General features: G+C 35.2%; 1 protein-coding gene across 2 annotated transcripts in view; it reads left to right on the forward strand.

Annotated features, from left to right (window-relative positions):
* Nucleotides 1-19,532, forward strand: part of HEATR5A (HEAT repeat containing 5A) — a 64,091-nt gene that overhangs the window by 32,790 nt on the left and 11,769 nt on the right. Inside the window, exons 16-29 of one of the 2 annotated variants that reach the window (XM_080592743.1) lie at nt 2,647-2,810; nt 2,909-3,084; nt 4,555-4,660; nt 5,633-5,823; nt 6,281-6,440; nt 7,480-7,669; nt 8,229-8,398; nt 11,288-11,314; nt 13,234-13,372; nt 14,462-14,644; nt 15,391-15,630; nt 16,342-16,523; nt 18,161-18,229; nt 18,657-18,836. In XM_080592743.1, the coding sequence (XP_080448869.1) occupies nt 2,647-2,810; nt 2,909-3,084; nt 4,555-4,660; nt 5,633-5,823; nt 6,281-6,440; nt 7,480-7,669; nt 8,229-8,398; nt 11,288-11,314; nt 13,234-13,372; nt 14,462-14,644; nt 15,391-15,630; nt 16,342-16,523; nt 18,161-18,229; nt 18,657-18,836 (2,177 nt within the window). The remainder of the gene's footprint in view (nt 1-2,646; nt 2,811-2,908; nt 3,085-4,554; nt 4,661-5,632; nt 5,824-6,280; nt 6,441-7,479; nt 7,670-8,228; nt 8,399-11,287; nt 11,315-13,233; nt 13,373-14,461; nt 14,645-15,390; nt 15,631-16,341; nt 16,524-18,160; nt 18,230-18,656; nt 18,837-19,532) is intronic. The other variant, XM_080592742.1, reaches the window with a different exon arrangement.

Here is a 19,532-nt window from a genome sequence, read left to right on the forward strand (position 1 = left end):
ATGTAAGTAGGTGTCATTTAGAAATGCTAAAAATCTTTTTAAGGTAAAGATTATAAGAAATACCTTTCTTTCCATAGTATTTCTAGTATGACAGCTTCATGGAGAAACTGTATGCCTTTGCAAATACTAGGATTTTAAAAAATATTGGGAAAACAATATGATTATGGAACTCTGGATGTTTTCTTCTATGTCTAATGTTAGTTATTATCACAAGGAAAAATAGTCGTGTTGCACAACCTGGCATGTTTTGCATGGCTTAGAGTGATGCACTGAATGAGGAGCGTTCACCTGTTTTATTTCTTCTATTTTCATTTTCTTAGATCCAGGTAGACAGAGGCTAGAAACCTGCAAGGTGTTTCTTTTTGTTGAGGAGGGCCTCATATAACTTGAGTTATAAGTCTAGTTATTTGCAAACAGTGTGGATCTAAAAACAAACAAACAAAAAAGTGGAACAAAACAAAGTATCCAACAAAAGAAATGTTTGGAAACAGAGTCTGTAATCATAGCTCTAAGCTGCTTTCTTAACTCAAACCTTCAGATTTCTGAGGTCTATGATACTAGGACTTGTTTAGGTTCTGCGTGGTCCTTTCCTGCTCTCTTTCCTCATCAGTGATGTTTTTGTCTTGATGCTTCCAGTCACCAGTAAGATCAAACAGTGGAATTTTGAAGGCTTACTGTGAGTGTGCAAGGGTAGAACCTGATTTTTTACCTTATTTTAACAGTTGACAGACACAAGAATGTACCAGGTTAATTCAAACATCAATGAAAAACATGTAATGTTTTAGTTGCTTTCTTTGGTCATGTGCAGATAGTTAAAACATTGCAATGTAGCAGATAGAAAATATGCATTTGTCAGGCTGGGAAAAGGTGTTTTCGTTTCAAAGGTGATGATTCACATTCTAGATCATTTCCATGTGTCGTTAATTTTGGATGATAATGTGCTTATATTTTTAAGGCTAAAGCATTTCTTTCTTGTGAATTAATATACAATTTTTAATTATAATGTTCAATTTAAGAATTTCATGCAGGTAGTTTGAAATTTGTTTATTAGATTTGCTTCTGTTTTCTGTGATCTGGAATTAATGGTTTTTTATCATACAACTCATTAGGGTTCTTTACATTCTTCAGCTTTTCATGCTTGTTATATTCTCCTGTCTAAACCATAAAATGGAATACAAGCATTCATTTCTCCTCCCTGATAGGATGAGATGAACGGTTAGAATGCTGGAACAACATTCTGGCTCAAAATTTGGATCTATTTTATGCTGGGATAACATTATTTGGCAAGTTGAGAATCGCTAAGTGGCTGGAACTCAAATACATGTTTACTTTGTTAGAATAACTCGGTTAAAAATGCTGAGTATCACCATTAAATTTGATTTGGAAAGCTGTTTTCGTAGAAAAGAGATTTTTCAATGTTGCTTTATTCTACTGTGATATATAACAACTCACGAAAGAGCAGTTTCTGGTTGTTCTTAATTTGGTGGGGTTTTGTTGTTTTTTTTAAGGCTGAATTTCTGTCCCTTTGACACAGTATCTGCGTCTTGGAATATATTTGACAGTGCTATCATGTAAAAATTGAGATTTGATTGATTTTGGAAAAAAATGACATACTTGCATTTTAGTCAGAGGCTAATCAGAAGCAGGAGAGAGACGTGGTTGCAACTGTGGTGTTGCGCTTTTTGGAGCTTCTGTGTGTTGAGAAAATATAAGCAACTTTAGTGCTACAGGGTAATTGTGTGAGCATCTCACAAGAAAACTGAATGCCAAGAACTGGATGTGTGGACTTAGGCCTCACATAGTGATGACATTTCCTAATGCATTACACCTTGACTTTGCAATCTTAAAACTCGTATGTAACATTTGTATAAAGAATATGTATACACTTTTAAGATCAATTCTGCAGTGGTTTTCAGTACTGCTTATCAAGTACACCAGGCATTTCTCAGCATGTACGGTGTAGCACCAGAAAAGGTTCTTTCAGTGTGGGGACGGTTTTAAAAAATCTCAAGTAGTCTGACTCTGAATGCCTGATGTTGGTTTTTTTAAGTATAATAATGTACAATATTGGCTGAATCTTTAGACACAAAAATATGTGAAAGTTTTAATTACTAGTGTAAACTATCGTAATGTAATGCAGAGTAAATTCCTCATGGTTTGCTTTGTGAGTGCAAACTCCTGAAACAGTGGAGTACAGTCTGTAGCTTTTGGTTAGTTACCAACCTTATGAATGTTTGAAATGGCTTCTGCTTGCCAAGTCCAAGTATTCCTGCCTGGTTATGTAACACATTCCACAGCATTAATTTTCAGCAAATTTGTGGTAGAACTATGTCTGTCCTTGTAAGTGCCTTTTTGCCTCTATTTTAACTGTAAGTGTACCTAACTAGTGGCATTATGCCTTCTGTAAAGATAAAGGTTTCTGTTTTTCATCTTCTAGATCACTGTATGCAGAGTTTGTTTACCTTAAGTAGTGCTCCGTTGTTTTCTGTAGCAAGAAGAGAGTGTTCTCCAGTTAACTATTTGAGAACTTCAGAAAAATGTTAGATGGATATTGCTATTTCACTATAAATATGTTCTTGCTCATAAAATTGCACGTGGCAACTAATTAACTGAAAATTTTGAATATTTTTTTTCTTTCATTTGAAGGAAGCTTCTGTGCTGTTCTGAAAGAGTCGGTTGCAGACTTAACTGTACCAGATAGCCAGATCGATGCCTCCACATTCTTGCTTCCACCCCTTTGTCACAAAGATGATCTCCTTTTACTTGGTCCCTTACTGCAAGAGACTGACCACCGATTTATTGAAGAGCAGGTATTTCTTGGCCTAATACGCTGGTGTTACTGTGTTCTCATTCAGTTCTAATTATTTAGGTCAGTGCTGGTTATGACTTGGTTACTTATATCTTGCAGCTCCTTTTAGGTAACAGCGTAGCTGGAGGCAGCCTGGAGTATGACCCTTACTCAATATATGAGAAAGTTGCAAAGCGTGATTCAATACCTAAACCACTACCTCCTGTATTGTCTGTTGTCAGTGCAGCAACTCGTCTTTTTGGAGTTATTTTTTCCCATATAGGAGAAACTCACAGGTAAAGTAGTAATTTTAACTGTTCGGGAATTTGGGAGATGCTAAAAAATGGTCAGTGTGCTTGAGATTGAATACCGAAGAAATTTCTGAAAAAATGAGTGAATTATGAAAGTAGATTTTGTCAACTATGTGATTAACATTATTCAGACTAGAAAACGGTTAGACTTTCTGTTTAAAGTTGCTCACAATACAAAGGCACATCCAGTAAGAGTTTACTGTCATCATAATAAATTCTGTTGACTGAGAAAAATATTTGTTTTGTTTTCAAAGCCCGAACAATAAAAAAAATAACATTACACAATTATTACAGTACAATACCTAATTACTAAACATTTTGAAACAAACAAGGGAAAAAGGTAAGAAGTCGCAGCAAAATTTAACCCTTTGACTGCCTCATTCTGCATAAAAAGTGAATGGAGAGAAACAAGTATATGTGTCTTCATACAGTTCTGTAAAGGCTGAAGGAATTAGAAGGAGAAGAAGGATGAAGAAGTCTGAAAGGAATTAGATAATTCTCTTGGGTTTTGTGTGTCTGTATATGTCTTCCCACTGCCCACATGGCATTTTGATTGCCACATAAGCATGCCAATTGCAGAGGCAAGAAATTCATCAACATTTTTGCATGCTGGTGCTTATTCCTCATGCTGTTGGTAATTTTCTTGAATGTAGCATCAGACCAAATAAATTATTTTTTAATTAAATGTACCTTGGTATTTTTAAAGCCAATTGTAGGTAATCCTCAAATCACAATCCCTGTAGGTGAAGATGGTTTTGTAATTTCCTGTAAGGGATGAGTGTTCAGCATGTGAGTCCTGAGTCTTGATGTCTTCACTGCTTAGACTGGCTACTCTGTCACTGTATGGAGTTTTATTTAGTGTAATCCCAAGGCAGTTGTTTTTATACATGCATACCTGCCAGTAAAATTGCCCCATGCTTTGTATTATGTTTTTCTTATTTCCATCTTCATTCTCTCATGAGTAACTACTTTTCCCCTCCCCCGAGTTTGTCTGTGCTTTTTACCCCTCTTGTCATCAGGTTGCTGGTTGTTCTTCACCCATTTCTCAATACCTGAATTATTTGCTGCATATAACTAGATTTTTTTTTCTTTTTTTTGACTCCTCCTTTCTCAATTATAAGGCAAAATATATCATTCCCATATACAGTACCTTTTAATAGTATGTCTCATGTTACTTAAATATCAGCAATTATATGCAAACATATAAGTTATAAGAGTTATAAGGGAACAAAAGTAAAAAGCTCATGAACTTAGAGTATGATCATGTAATAGAGAATATTAAAAAAAAAAAAAGTAATAGGATGCCAGTTGAAGGAAAAGGCTCGAGACTTAAAATATTTGTTCCAACTCTTTCTCTATACAATATAGGCTTTGATATGTGTTATAAAGTAAAAAGGCAGATTGATTTTCCTTCACTTCTTAATTCTGTGATTTTTTTTTCTCTTTTTGTTTAAGGCTCCAGGTGTTAGAACAGTTGTTGAATTCCATAAAGCAAACAAAAGGATCACGGCAACAAATAGTACAATTAAACGTTGTGTCAGCCTTTTCTACTTCCTTGAAGGTAAATCTTTGTTTCTCTCCATTGTTTGTCTTCCACTTTCCCAGCCAAAAATGTTGATTCTGTTACTAAAACATGGCATCCTTTGGTTCAGGTGTGTCTTTGTAGATGTCGTTTTCATTAATCATCTAGGTAAAAATCAGTCCTACTGTTTTCTGCGGCGATATTTGTAATGTCATATTCCTGAAGTGCTGAATAGTCACAGTTAAATTTTTTCAATTTTTAACATTAAAGGGTGATAAAAAACTTTTTTAGCACACTATAGTATATTACAATCTATACTAGTGTAATTCCAATAGGAAATAGATGGAAAAATTCTGTTAGCATCATTTCTGTTTGTTTCACTGTTTCTTTCGTATTTCATACTGTAGAGGTAAAGACAAGTAAAGATGAGTAAAAATCATCTCATTGCTATCAGCTGTTCTTTGCTTTTCCCTGATGCTTTATGTGTGTTTTCCTCTATTCATGTGCAGTTGTCATTCTTTCCTCCTTAGATATTCTTCAAAATAAGACAAATGTTTTCATAATAGGCAAGACCTCTCATTATACAGTATTAGTATTTCTGGCATATTTAGTATGCAATTCAACTGCTTTAGATTTTGCTCATACTCTTTTTTTTTTTGGACTGGGATTTTTTTTATTTCCTTTGTGTCATTATTCTGTTGTCACTATTTTTCTTCTCAATGTTTCCTGAATTTTTGTTGGGGTGTTGGTTTACTGTGTTCTTCTACAATTTATCCATTATTTTTTAAAATCTGTATGTTGATAGTATAATGTTGCGATATGATGCTTGCTTATCTGGAGTTAGACTTCTAACTCTAAAACAGCAAATCAAAATTAAGGGACTCCTCAGATGAGAGGGAAATAAAATTCAATTCCTTCTGCAGATCTTGAAATTTTTTCATGACTGACAGAAAAACACATTTTGATTACTGTACTGCCTTGAAGTTTAATATATTTACTGTCTATTTTTAGCACTTGGCCAACTGCAAAGGAAGTTTAGGTCCAGAAGAAGTTAAAAGGTCTGCTGTTACATTGGTAATGGGTGCCTTGGAAAGCAATAATCCCCTTCTAAGGTGTGCTGCTGCAGAATGTTGGGCCAGGTTGGCACAGGTGGTTTCTGACAGTGCCTTCACTGCTGGATTAGCACAAGTTAGTTTTGACAAGTAAGTTCAAAAAAGTACAGTAAATTACTCGTTGAGTTTTTAAAAACACTTGAAATATACCTGGGCCCCAGTATGATGATAATTAAAAGAATAGTCACAAAAGCTGTATGCCTTTTTAAATCTGATGTCACTTGAGAAATTAACAGGAAAAAGCATTGCCTTGTTTCTGCATATAGCTCTTAGTTTTACTATTTAAGATGATTGTCTAAGTAAGCACATAGACTTGCAAATGAATTAGATGGGCGGCTGTTCTAATGACATTGTTTAAGTATATCTAAAAATATTTTTGCTACTTCTTTCAGGTGATAGATGATAAACTTAGAATTTCTGCAATATAACCATGTCTAATAAAATACTATGCTGATTATGTATTACAATTTCCATTTGTAGATGTGCTTATTGCATAGTATCAGTTTTAGATATCACATTAACAGCTTTCTTTCCTTATAATTACTAGGCTAAAATCTGCTAGAGATGTGGTGTCAAGAACGGGCCATTCTTTGGCTCTGGGATGTCTGTATAGATACTTAGGAGGAATAGGTTCTACTCAACACCTGAATGCATGTGTTGGAATCCTTTATACCTTATCTCAGGACAGTACTTCTCCTGATGTACAGGTACACTTATCTAAAAACGTTCTCTTACGAATTAATTGATTTACAATTTAAAGTAAAAGTTCTTTTCTTGTAAGAATAACACTTCACAATTTGTTAGATATAACTCTCAGGTGATGGCTGGAGCAGCAATAAAAACTGTAGCCCAGGCTCAAAATCTACCTTCCAAGCAAGAGCTATGATGAGAAACAAGAGGTTCTTTTTTCAAGATCAATGAGGATCATAAGGCTAAAATATGCTGGCTTCAAAGATGTTTTAGGAATTGATTAATTTCATGTTTACCTCTATCTTGACCTTGAGATGGTACCTGGTTTTTCTGTTCTTGTTGGTTTTGGTCTCTGATATGATGTATGCTTCACAGCATTTTTCCATGAGGGATTACATAGTAAATAATGGATTTGTAGCTTGAATGACACAGAACTTGGTCAAGATAGTTCCTTGAATAAAGCAAGATGTTTTGAAGATTATTCCTGTCTAAAACTATCTATTAAAATAGCTTTAAGAGACATTGAGTGTATTGCATGTGATCATCTAAATTCCAATTAAAGATTTATTTTAAGCCTTATCCACATTATCTTTACTTAGAGAAGCACCGTATGCTGGCATGAAACAGATGTGGCTATTGGTGCAAAATAATCAAGACAAAAAAAACAAACCATGTTTTAGTCACTCTTGTTAATATTTTTGGTAATTCTGTTGTTCTTGCACATGGGACTCTAAGACATTTTACAAACAATGTGTTTGAGGAATAATAACATTAATTTAACCTGCCATTAATTTATTTTTTAGAAATGAAGAATGACAATTTTTTAAAACAGTTCTTTAATTGCAGAACAAAGTTCCTCATGAAATATTCAAAATGGCTTACTAAGCACCTGGTTCTTAAAAGTGCTTTCTAAAACGTCTCCATTTGTCCCTTGGGAAACTATAAGGACAACTTTTTTATCACACAAACTGAATTTCTTTGCACTGTCAATTTTTAAAAGATGTTATGTTTATTCTGTCCTATAGGCATAACATGGTTGCTTCTTTTATTTTACAGGCATGGGCACTACACTCTCTGTCATTGATAGTAGATTTAGCTGGCCCCTTGTATCATGTGCATGTGGAACCTACCTTATCTCTCATTCTCATGTTGTTGTTGACTGTGCCTCCTACCTACACTGAAGTTCACCAAAGCCTTGGTCGCTGTTTAAATGCACTGATTACCACGCTGGGCCCTGAGTTGCAAGGTATGGATTATACAATATTGCCAGTCTCTTTTGGTTTAAGCATCAAAATTATGAAACATTGTTTGAATGTGCAATTCAAATTTAATAAGCAAATAAGCATCTGTTAAGTTTTTTCCTTGTTGCAATTCAGCAGCATGGACCATGAGTTTATGCAGTCAAGATGATATGGCTGCTGGTTTTCCAAAAATAATGTTTCTTTTTGACATCTTTTCTTTAATCTGAAATGGTTCTCCAAGCCTTGCATTGGGCTGATAATTCTTACACGTAGCATGAAAACATAAGGTATTACAACTTAAAAAGTTTGGTGCCAGTCTGTCTTAGCTATGATGCAGGCATGTAAAATTTGGCCACCTAAAATGATGCATCAAGTTTTACTTACCTGAACACTGAAATTTCCACAGAGCAATAAGATTCATTGATATCAGAGTATAACAGATAGATACAGTATTCTTCAAGAGGATGAGAGTTACGGGTAGCTTGGGGAAAAGATAGGTTATGTTTTGAAAGAAAAGTTTTTTTTAAAGAACAAACAAGCTAACGTTTTTTCTTCTGAATATAGGCAGCAGTGCGACAGTTTCAGCCTTAAGAACTTCCTGTCTCCTGGGCTGTGCAGTGATGCAAGATAATCCTGACTGCCTTGTTCAGGCTCAAGCCATCTCTTGTCTTCAGCAGCTTCACATGTTTGCTCCCCGACATGTCAACTTGTCTAACCTTGTAAGCTGCCTATGTGTGAGTATATGTTTACTAGTCTATATCAATACAATACTAGCTGTATTTTAAAATATTGTGTTCAGAAATACTTAAAAAATGCAGATGGTTCTTTAACCAGTGTAAGTGATCATTATGTGGTGGGGGGGTATTCCTTTAGGCAAGTATTCTCCATGGTTTTGGTTATTTTCTCAGTTTCTGTTTCCCTTTATAAGAGAGCACACTGTAAAAAATCTTGTCCTTCTGAACGACTTGAAAGTGTGTTCTGCTGCTCTTAATCAGGCCAGTTGTCTGTTAGAACATACTATCCATTACAGTTTTGTGCTGGATTTTACCAGCTATTTTAGCTGGCCAAAATTCTTCCTCAGTTGCATTTATGTCTTAGGTAAAGGAATAAAAATGAAAAAAAAAACAGGAGGAAGAAGAAACAAAAAACAGTGTGTATACTAACTATTGAGGATTGGTTTTGTTTTTTCATGACGGTGAAAAATTGTAGATTTCTCTGTTTTGTCATGTCTTTAGTACTAATGATTTAGAGTACTAACTTCTTGGTAGCCAGTATAAAACTTTCTGACACTTACATAAGTAATAGTCTGAAATGAGGTCTTCAGAAAAAAAAACTTTTTCAGCCCTGTTTGACAAAGAGGGGGGTTCTTTTGCTTGCTGTTTTTTGTTTGTTTTCCCAGAGTATCTCTCTCTTTGAGTAGCTCCCAGACACTTAGTTCTATCAAGAAAATAACAATTTTCTGGTAGTTATTAGCCTTTGTGTCTTTTTAAGGGCTAGGGTTCTGTTTGTTTGTTTTTAAGTAAAACTCTGTCTAGTCTCCCTGTAAATCAGAGGAGAACAAAATAAAGACAAAGTGTATGTGTGTTTGTTTATTTTAGATCGGTTGTCTATCTTAGCTCTTATTCAGATCTTCCCCTGGGTAATGCTTGTATATCAATTCCAACCATATATTGGCTTTGTATCAAATTTAGATACCTTCCATTTATCTTCATTCCATTTGTCTACAAAGATGATTGTGGGAGCCAGGAAAAATTGAAGGACAAACTCTTTCAGCTTCATATCGTCATAGGCGTATATATACTAGTTGCAGAGCTGGAACTCATCTAAGTGCTCTTTCTTCTACCATGCATCAGCTACAATTTTCTCTTCTCTAGGCAAAACACGTTTTTTCTTACACTGATAGAGTTGAAACAAACCAAGTGAGTCACTCTCTTGCACAGAGGATGTGTTTAGCATTTGGGATCATTTGAAAGTCCATGGAGTTTACAGTCTGCTTTCATGTACAATATGATCTCTCTAACTAATACCAAGTAGCTATGAATAAATAGGAAGTCACGATGAAGTCTTTTTGTCTATATGATGTTATCGATTTTTATTATTTTTAGGAATTATCTCAACTACTTCCTAAAATACCTTATGAACTTTAAAATAATAATAAATTAAGAAGCATACTTCATGGCTTTGGTATATGTGTTTGTGCATCTATACACACTTGCGTCTTCGTCCTCAGAAACTATTATGAGCTTCACAGAAGAGGACTCCACCAAAGTCAGGGGCCTTACATGATTGAATTTTGCTCATGGTAAAGAACTTCTTATAAAAATAAGGCCAGTGTTGCTGATATCCAGGACATGTCAATATGTCACTCGTGAGTGTCATAAACGGAGATGATTTGAATGTGTGCTTTGCAGTTCAGTGAGAAGATAGTTGCACAAGCAGACGTATTTGCAGAATTCACCATGCATCCACATAGTTTCCACCTTCTACCTCACCATCTTGGTAGGGAAGCAGAGTAAGCCACTGGTTGGCCCTCGACTGCACTTGGTATGCAGGGTGACTTTCAGCAAGTCGTTCTCCATGAGTTTAAATTTTTATATGCGGTAACCAAAGTGTGACATTCCTCCTTGGCAAGACATTTTCAAGTCTTAAGAAATAAAGTATAAAAGTTGGGCGTGAGATACTGTGGATATTCATCACTGCACTCGTTATTTAAGGCAGAAAAACAGAGAGGCAAAGAATCTGTTGTCAGATAAGTGATCTTTGAACTTTCCTCTCTACCCTCTTCCTCCAAGGTTTGCAGAAAATTTCTGCCTTCCAACTTACTTTTTAAGTTCTGAAATAGACATTCTCTTTATATTATTTATTTATTTATAAAGGTAGCATTAGGAATGCTAACACAATTGCAGCTGCAAAGTACCTCCCCCACCCACTAGAGGATGACATGGCCTCAGGTCCCCACAGAATTTCGACCATTATGCTAGCACTGACGAAACATGGCTCAGGCAACAGCTTCACCAGTTCGGTTCTTTATTCATTTATTACATTAGTTAGTTATTTTCTCATGTACGTGTGCATGTCTTTATCTAGTTTCCCTTCTCCAGCTTCTTGAAGTATTCCTTGTTTGTCAGCTGGATCTTTTGCACTGGGCTTGGCATCTAACAGGTGCATATCCTGTCAGTTAAATTCTTGGCTCCAGCAGAATAGAAATCATATCTTTCAGTCATGTCTAACGTTAGCTCTAAAGTTAGCTTTTGTAAGCACAGCCTTCTAGGGAGTTTATCTGTGGAAGTATACGATGTAGTGAACACTCCAGTTTTCAGCTGCAAGATATTCAAGACATTTTGCAACAAAATAAACATACAGTGTCATTAAATATGTTCTGATGTTGTCTTGGTACTATTTATTTTAAGTACTAATTTTAAGGGCAGCTGGCTTGCGATTTAACTTTGTTCATAAATGTAAGATAAACTAAACAAATACATTTTCTGGTATGTTTGAGATAGCATTCTGAACTTTAATGTATACTGAATTTACATGTAGTGGTCTCCTTGTGTGGTTGGTATCACTGTGATATTTATATTTTTGGTTTTGTCTTGACTGGTTTGTCATTTGTTTTTGTGCAGGAGATCTTGTTGGATAATTCTGTGTTGGTAGGTCCCCGTGCCTTGTTAATCCTGAACTTTAGCAGTTTGCAGTGTTGTTTTTATTTCATGTTTTATCTCTTCCTCTTAACCATTTTAATGTAATTTCTTTTAGCATGTCAAGTGACATTTGATTGCCATCCTAACCAGACCCTTCCTAACTTTCTGCAGAAGGCACACACATTTCATTTATGTGCTTAGTTAGGTATCATTTTAATCTTACCATGTCCAGTGCAGAAAGGGAACTATTTGTTCATTTAAGTTTGTATGTGGTGCTTGCATTTTTGTGTCTCTTGTTTAGTTGTGTCCCCTACTGAGAACATGGGAAAATGAGAGAGATGAAAAATGTGCATCTTGCCTTGTCCCGTAGCTTGAATCAGATCCTCTCTTTTTTTTCCCCCCTTTTAAAAACGAGCATGCAATTTATGCACGTCCAACTTGCAATAGAATGTGTAGCTTGCTTGCATAAATGTTGCATTAAAAGCCTCATTTTTTGTTTGTGCAGTTTCAGTTGAAGTATCTTGCAGAAATGCTTACTGAGTCAAGTTACTTTTCTTTTAGAAGAATTATGTAGAGAGTGTATCTATGTGTGCACTGAATATATAATTCCGAATATCGTAGGTTCATGTGCATGTACAAAAATTCGGAAGATGCTGCTTAGTTTTACTAACATAACAAAGCTGAAATTTTTATCACTTATTCTTTGTGTTCTTAAGTTGTTATTTTTAACTATGTTAACTAACTGATAAAGATTAGTTATTTTGATTAACGTACATTGACCTCTTGCTGACAAATGAGGAGCATGACCTTACCACGAGGTTTCCCTGCAGCAGACACTCAGCTCTGTCTATTTTAGTTAAAGGATGGTGACAGCTCCTTTGTGCACCAAAGGGTACACAATTGCTTACTTGCAATGGATAACTTTTTTGATGATAACTTAAGCTTAAATTAGAATTTTCATGAATATTGGTGTAGCTGTCCTGCCTGACCACGCATGTGGTTCATTTATCTTTGGGATCCCTTTCAGAATGTTCTTAAAACTGAAGTCAAGCAAATTAAAAATCAAAATGGTCTGACAAAGAAACTTGAGGCAATGGGTATGGTGGGGGTTTCTTTGTTTGTTTGCTTTTGTTTTGTGGAGGTGATTTTTTTCCCCCTTTTTAAGGGGTTTTGCTTGTTCCTGTGATAGTGAATCTATCATATGTTTTTCAGTATTTAAAAAAAAAAAAAAAAACACTGTCTTGGTGATGCTAAAATACGATGACACCATAAAATTTTTGCTGGAAACTGCTCAGGAGAGCTGATTTGTCATAGTGTGATACGTTTACCAGTAACTCTCTCCCTTCCTCTCACCTTCTCTAAAACAGTATGATGTAATCTGACAGTATAATAATTTTTTGCAAAGAAATTGCAGCAGTGTTCTTTAACCTTTCTTATAAACTTCCTTTTATGCATGGAATTCAGATTTACTAAAGCCTGGTTGATTGTCTCACCCTTTTGATTACATTGGTATTTCCCTATTTACATGTGACAATGATTTGAGTGTATTTCTCTTGCACTGAGTTTTTAAGTCCATTTCATATACTCTGTAGGCAAGGAATAGCCTTATGCATTCAGACCACAATTTAGCTGTCATTGAAGTTAACGGGGCCTTTCTACTGATACCGGTGGGAATTGGATCTGGCCCAAAACCAGTCTTGTAAATTACTTTTAGTGACAAAATATTAAAAGCACTGATATGTTAAAACTGAATATAGGAGTTGCAAAATCATTTTGAGTTAGAAAAAAAAAAGCTAAGAAAAATTAGCATCAATTCCATGCTTACTGACTTCACAGATTTTTGTAATTGCAATTATGGAATAATTCAGAAATTACCAACCTTATAAAGGCTTGTTAGCCATCTTATTGTTTCTTTTTGCATGTTTCAGGTGAATCTCTGTAGCTCATACTTGTTATTGAGACGTGCAGTAGTAGCTTGCCTACGTCAGCTTGTACAAAGAGAAGCTGCTGAAGTATCAGAATATGCTGTTGCACTAGTTAAAGAGAGCAGAGAAGATTTTACTCCAGGTAAGTATTGAAGTTTTGAGATCAAAGAACTTGACACACCGATAATGAATTCGAAACACACTCCACTATGAGTATGAAAACTTTGCTATGTTCTTGTTGAAGTCTTTAACCCCCAAAGATTTTCTACTTCGGTTTTCTATATAGTATAAAATTTTAGAAGCATCAAACCTTTCTTAGTGGTAAAATACTAATATTTTACAAGGATACTATTGCTTTTCATATACTCTAGATAGTAAGTGTCACTAAATTAAAAAATGCAGGTGCAATTCTACAGAAACCCAAGCCTATAGCTTCATAGTCCTGCATCTTACATGTATTTTCATAATTAGTTCTAGTTTCCCATATAAATCTCCTCTTAAATTAAAAGTCTGTCATTGAGGGAACGTATGCAAAATCTGCTGAAGAAAGTTCCTTTTGACCTATTCGGAGAATTAGCTAAGTAATGATTAGCTAGGATCCCTAGAATTTTCATGTCCTGAGTGTATGGAGCCCTCTTTCCTTCGAAAAGGTCTGAAAATGATCACTAGCTCATCCTTATATACCCTTCTGTACAGGTATGGTGGTAATAAATTATGTCACTTTGGATTTTATTCAAGCTAATTTGAAATTTTTCAGAAGATGGATTATAGCCATCCTGTAAAAATGCTGATTTGTGAAAAAATATTTCTGTGCTTGTTTTTTTGAGCCATGCTGGAGAATAATTTCAACTTCTGTTTTCAGTTTAAAAGATTAGTTTAGATTTACCATATGTTTCAGTGTGAGGAATCAGATAGCCAAAGACGATTTTTTTTCAGGAGCTCAGGTACTATGGTGATAGTAGTGTTGTGAAATTCAGAGTGGGATTATTTTATTTCCCTGGGGTAACTCTTTTCCTATTGTTAGTATTATCTGTAAAAGTTCCAAGTGTGTTTTTTTTTTAACCCAGATTACTTAAACATGGCATTAAAGCAATATATGTTATTATTTCAAAAGTATTTGAGTACTAGATACTTGTTGTTTACATGCTACTCTGTGTGCAACCTTCAGTGGTGTTTCTGTGGCAATTAGTTTTATGATATATAGCATTCATCTCACAGACTTTGTTCTTAGTAGATATTAACATCAGAGAAATAGGCCTGGAGGGGGCATTGCTCGGCTTGCTGGACAAAGAATTGGATCAAAGATTGTGCCAAGATATCAAAGAAACTCTGAGTCATATGCTTACTTCAATGGCAGTTGAAAAGCTCTCTTTTTGGCTGAAGCTTTGTAAAGATGTTCTTGCTGCCTCAGCTGGTAAGTACTAATAGACTCTAGTAGAGAACACAATGAAAATAAGGCCTGTAACAGTACATTCTGTCACTGAAGAATTGTTACTGCTTCTTGAATGTTTGACATTCATGAAGTGTATCTCATCTTCCATACTGAAACACTGGACCTTTTAACTTATTTCTTTCAGAACAAATATGACTTTTTCTGATTGCCTTTTTGCTATTGAAGAGGTTTCTGTAAGCATTGTAGTATGTCTTGGCTGTTCATATTCTGACTGTTTTACTATTCTAATGTTAAGTTACTGGCATACCAGGAAGGGAAATACAGAATACATTTGAACTTGTGGATCCAGTGCAAATACCTACAAGGAAAATATTCAGACCATCTTTTCTATGGATGATAAGAATGATGCAGACCTATTATATCATTAATGAATCTCCCGAGCAAATAGAATTAATTACTAGGTTGAATATTGTGAAAAGATTTCTCTTCCGCCTTCTCTCTCTTTTACCCTCTCATCCTGTGATGCAGAAGGAAAACTTATTTGGTTTTGGATTTTTGGATTTGGAAAGGAAGTAACTTGTGATGTGTCATTGCAGACAGTTCTGTTACACTTTGTTTCTAGATCTAGCATTGACTTTAATACACTGAGGTTGAATGGGAGTCATAGCAAGTTGAAGGATAGAGATGAACTTTGAAGAGACTTCCTTATAAGTCCTTCAAAAAAAAAATTACATTTTCCACTTTTTTTCCCTGTGTCCTAACTACAGATTTCAATACAGTAGCTTCAGTAGATACCACTCAAGAAGAAGAAACTGCTAAAGTGGATGATGCATCTATATTAACGTCTGAAAGTGATGAGAGGTTTCATCCCTTCAGTAATCCACGATGGTCTACCAGAGTTTTTGCTGCAGAGTGTGTTTGTAAAATTATAAACCAGTGTGAAAATGCAGGCAGTGCACACTTTGACATAACCTTGGCTCAGGAAAGAAAACAACGTGATTCAAGAGGTACGTCTTAAGCACTGAAAGAATTTTACAGAAAGCTAACACTAAAATGAGTGTTAGCTTTTTGCATCTTAATGAAATCCATCATAAATGTGTTGTTGTAATCACTGAAACCTCTAATTACTCTGATTTGAAGCCTATATTGATTAAGGTGTAGAGCGACTTTAATTAGTCAAAATATTGGCATATCACTGCAACATCTACACTCATTTTCCTGCTTGTAGCACCATGTGGATGGAGCTATTGTTTCTGCCTAAGAATTGGCAATCAGAAGTGATAGCTGGCACCAGCCTACAGCAACACAGTTTGGTTATCTGGGAGTATGACCAAAAGAAACCTCCACATTTTTCTTTCCTTAATTTGCATAATTACCAATAGAAACAGTGTGTCAATTTTCAGTACCTGCCTGTGTTTATTTAGAGGTGTTTTCCTTAAAACTGTTTGTTTAGCTTCTTTTTTAGAAAATGGGCATCATACATAAAGATATTTATGCTTTATTCTAAGTACATTTTTACATTCAAATGGAAAGTTGCCTAGATCAGCTAGCATAAGATGTCCAAGTAAGATTGTTGTATATGTAAACTGCTTTAACTGAATCCTTGATGTGTTGTAGAACGTGAAATACACATTTTTATAATATTGCTCCCAACATTTTCAAAATATGTTATGTCTATATCTAAATTTAATAAAACTATTTTTTATTTCTGTTCTCAGATGACTTTTTGGTATTGCATTTAGCTGACTTGATCCGTATGGCTTTTATGGCTGCCACAGATCACAGTGATCAACTTCGTCTTTCTGGGCTTCAGACGTTGCTAATTGTTGTTCGGAAGTTTGCAGCTGTTCCAGAACCAGAGTTTCCAGGTCATGTAATTCTGGAGCAGTATCAAGCCAATGTAAGCACCATTGTTAATAAGTTAGAAAAGTATAGAGTTAAAAGAATTTGCTTTTGGTGGTAGGTGATGCTCTAGCCAGGTTTCAGTTTGTTAATGAAACTATTATTCATTTATTTTGATCTTAATTTATCTAGAAAGCATCTTTTCAGTCAGTGTATGATGTTTTAGCCCCAAAGTTTTTTAAGTTTCAGCTTGTTCCTTCTACCCTATTCGATTACAATCAACAGAAAACAACCTAACAATATTCTTTTGTTGGCACTCTGTGAAAAGGAGGATTGCGTAGAGTTAGTCAGGAACTACCATGGGGAAAAAAATTTTCCTTGCCATCCAAAATTATCAAGCAAGTTACAAGTAGATCTAATAATTCTCCTTTTAAGCTTCATTACCCTTAAAGTGTTTGTGCTAATACTATGCATAGAGCTTCTAATCAGCTGTTTCACAGAAGTTGAAGAGATGTGAAGCCATTAAAATTTATTTAAAAATTGTCATGTCAAATGTTTTCCATAACAATAACCAGAAATAGACAAGTAGAGAAGAATGCGTTTTTCCAGATTTAAGTAGTGGTTTCTTGAAGTCTTGTCTGCAAGTTCATTAAGTGAAGTCTAAGTTTTAGGGGGTCTTAACAAACTGTCATTATCTGTCACTAAAAACAACTACTTTTCACTTATTTTCATGAACTTAAGATGGTCATAATTCCTGTACCTTTATTATGCTGAGACGCATCATCAGCGAAGTGTATTTGTCTTCAGCACACCTGTTTCAAAAAGCTCTTTTGATTGGTCATTTGGCATATAACAAAATCACATGGTGATATTTGATCTTCAGTGTCAACCCAAAACAGAACCCTTTCAGTATGTCCTTAAAATGATGTAAACCATCATCACTGTAATTTTTCTGTAGGAGCTTCATCCACCTGGTAAGAGACACCAAAAATGAGATACTTAATTACTGTAGAGGCTGACAGTCTCAGTGAGGATGGTGCCATTGCACTAGACATGTTACACATCCTCTACTACATGTTGCAATTTCCCCCCAAATTGCATCTGGCTTAAGTCTGAATTTTCAGATATCACCTAAATCAACAAGTGAAATTTTCATTAGCCTTTAGGGGAAAATAGCTTTCAACAATGACAGTAGGTGAAATCTCTGTAGCCTGGTAAGTATATATTGGTGTATTCCTTATTAGGTAAATGGGGTTTGTGTTCTCCCCTTCTTTCACTTACCAAAGTTTACAGACTTCAGCTGTTTGTTTCCTTAGAGTTGTATTCTTTCTGAGTAACAAAATGTCACTTATTAGGTATTCTTGTAAGTCTTCCACAGTTTGGAACATTGTTTTCTCCTTTTGAAAGCTACTCATCAAATCGAGAGTTCAGGAGGAAAGTAGTTTCTATTTTACTGTGCAAAGAACAGAAACCTCTTTGAAGACCTGTTTCAAAGAGAACCATGTCTTCTGTGTAAGCAAAACAAACAAAAAAGTATCACTGCAGTGGTCTCCCTGCTCTTTAACCTCACCACAAAAGTCTGAAAAATGAAAAGGAAACTATGCTTTATAAGGGAAAACTGCAACAAAGCCTAGTTATGGAAAGTGATTATTTACTTAATTGCTGTGTACTATATGTTGTATAACTCTTCTTTAGGTTGGAGCAGCCCTTAGGCCTGCCTTTGCTCCTGAAACTCCTCCGGATGTCACAGCAAAAGCATGTCAGGCAAGTGTTGAATGTCAGAAGTCTTTGGTAATAGACCCTCTGAATATTCTTTTTTTTGCTTGATACGTCACAGAAGAAAAAGGAAATAATAAGTCATCTAGTCTCAACTTTTCAATGCACACAAAATACTGTCACCTGTGTTACCTCTGTGTAACATGACAAAATCCTACAGATTTTATGCACTTGAAAATCTTTTGAGAAACTTTGTAGCAGTTGAAACTTGGGTTGTTTATGACATCCTTCCTGATATTTTTGGCTTTTGTTACTTATGCATACTGAACTGTACTACATTTAACATTGATTATTATCTGAGAGTAATTATGTCTTAATAGAAATGAAGTGTGTTTTACATCATTTTATAGATAGAAAAATAGCAAATGTAGTGGGTTTTGGCTCTTGTTTCTAACTAACTGTTTTACAATGCTAGGTATGCAGTGCCTGGATAGCAAGTGGTGTAGTAAGTGATCTTAATGACCTTCGACGAGTTCACCAGTTGCTTGTATCCTCTTTGGTCAAAGTGCAAGCTGGGAAAGAAGCACAAGGTCAACAATATAATGAAAGTACCTCAACAATGGAGATACTGGCTGTGCTTAAGGCTTGGGCAGAGGTTAGTGTAACAGCTCCATGACAATGGTCTTGATTTCTGGTAGGTGAATTGGAACCTTTCAGGCAGAGTGGTTTCAGAAATTTCTTACCTGTTTGATTAAATAGAAGTTTTTCATTCTTTACTATGCTTTGTTACCTCTAAATAGTACATGAACACCAGCCCTACCCAGGTTGAAAATACATGTGATCAATGACACACTTTGTAAACTTGGACAATAGCACTGATTGTTAAATTGCTGCATTATATTATTCATATTTCATAGAATCATAGAATTCTTATCTTCTGATGTTTCAATATTCAGTTTAAATTGGCAAGGTGTAAACGGTTATGGGGATGGCCCACTGAACATAGCCATTTTAAATAGCTATCGTTTTTCTCATTGCTTATTGGCATTTAATTTCTTACAGGTAGTTCTTTCAACAGTGTAAGTTCAGTACTGCCTTGGCTAACTGCCTTTAAGTCAGCTCACATGATTGCCTGTTTTAATACGTGTATATGCAAAATTAGATATTTAGAAAACGTGAGCAATGTAGATAACCTCTAGAACACGTCTTAGAAAGCACTGATAATGAACTTGGCGCTGTGAATGGATAACCAGCCAAATACAATCACATTATGCAGTTATTCTGTACGGTATTTCTGTACATAAGCAGGCAGGTGTGTTGAAGAAAGCAGACAATAGATGACATTTACGTG

This window comes from Anser brachyrhynchus, assembly GCF_964034855.1.
Source record: "Anser brachyrhynchus genome assembly, chromosome: 5".
Classification (NCBI taxonomy): domain Eukaryota; kingdom Metazoa; phylum Chordata; class Aves; order Anseriformes; family Anatidae; genus Anser; species Anser brachyrhynchus.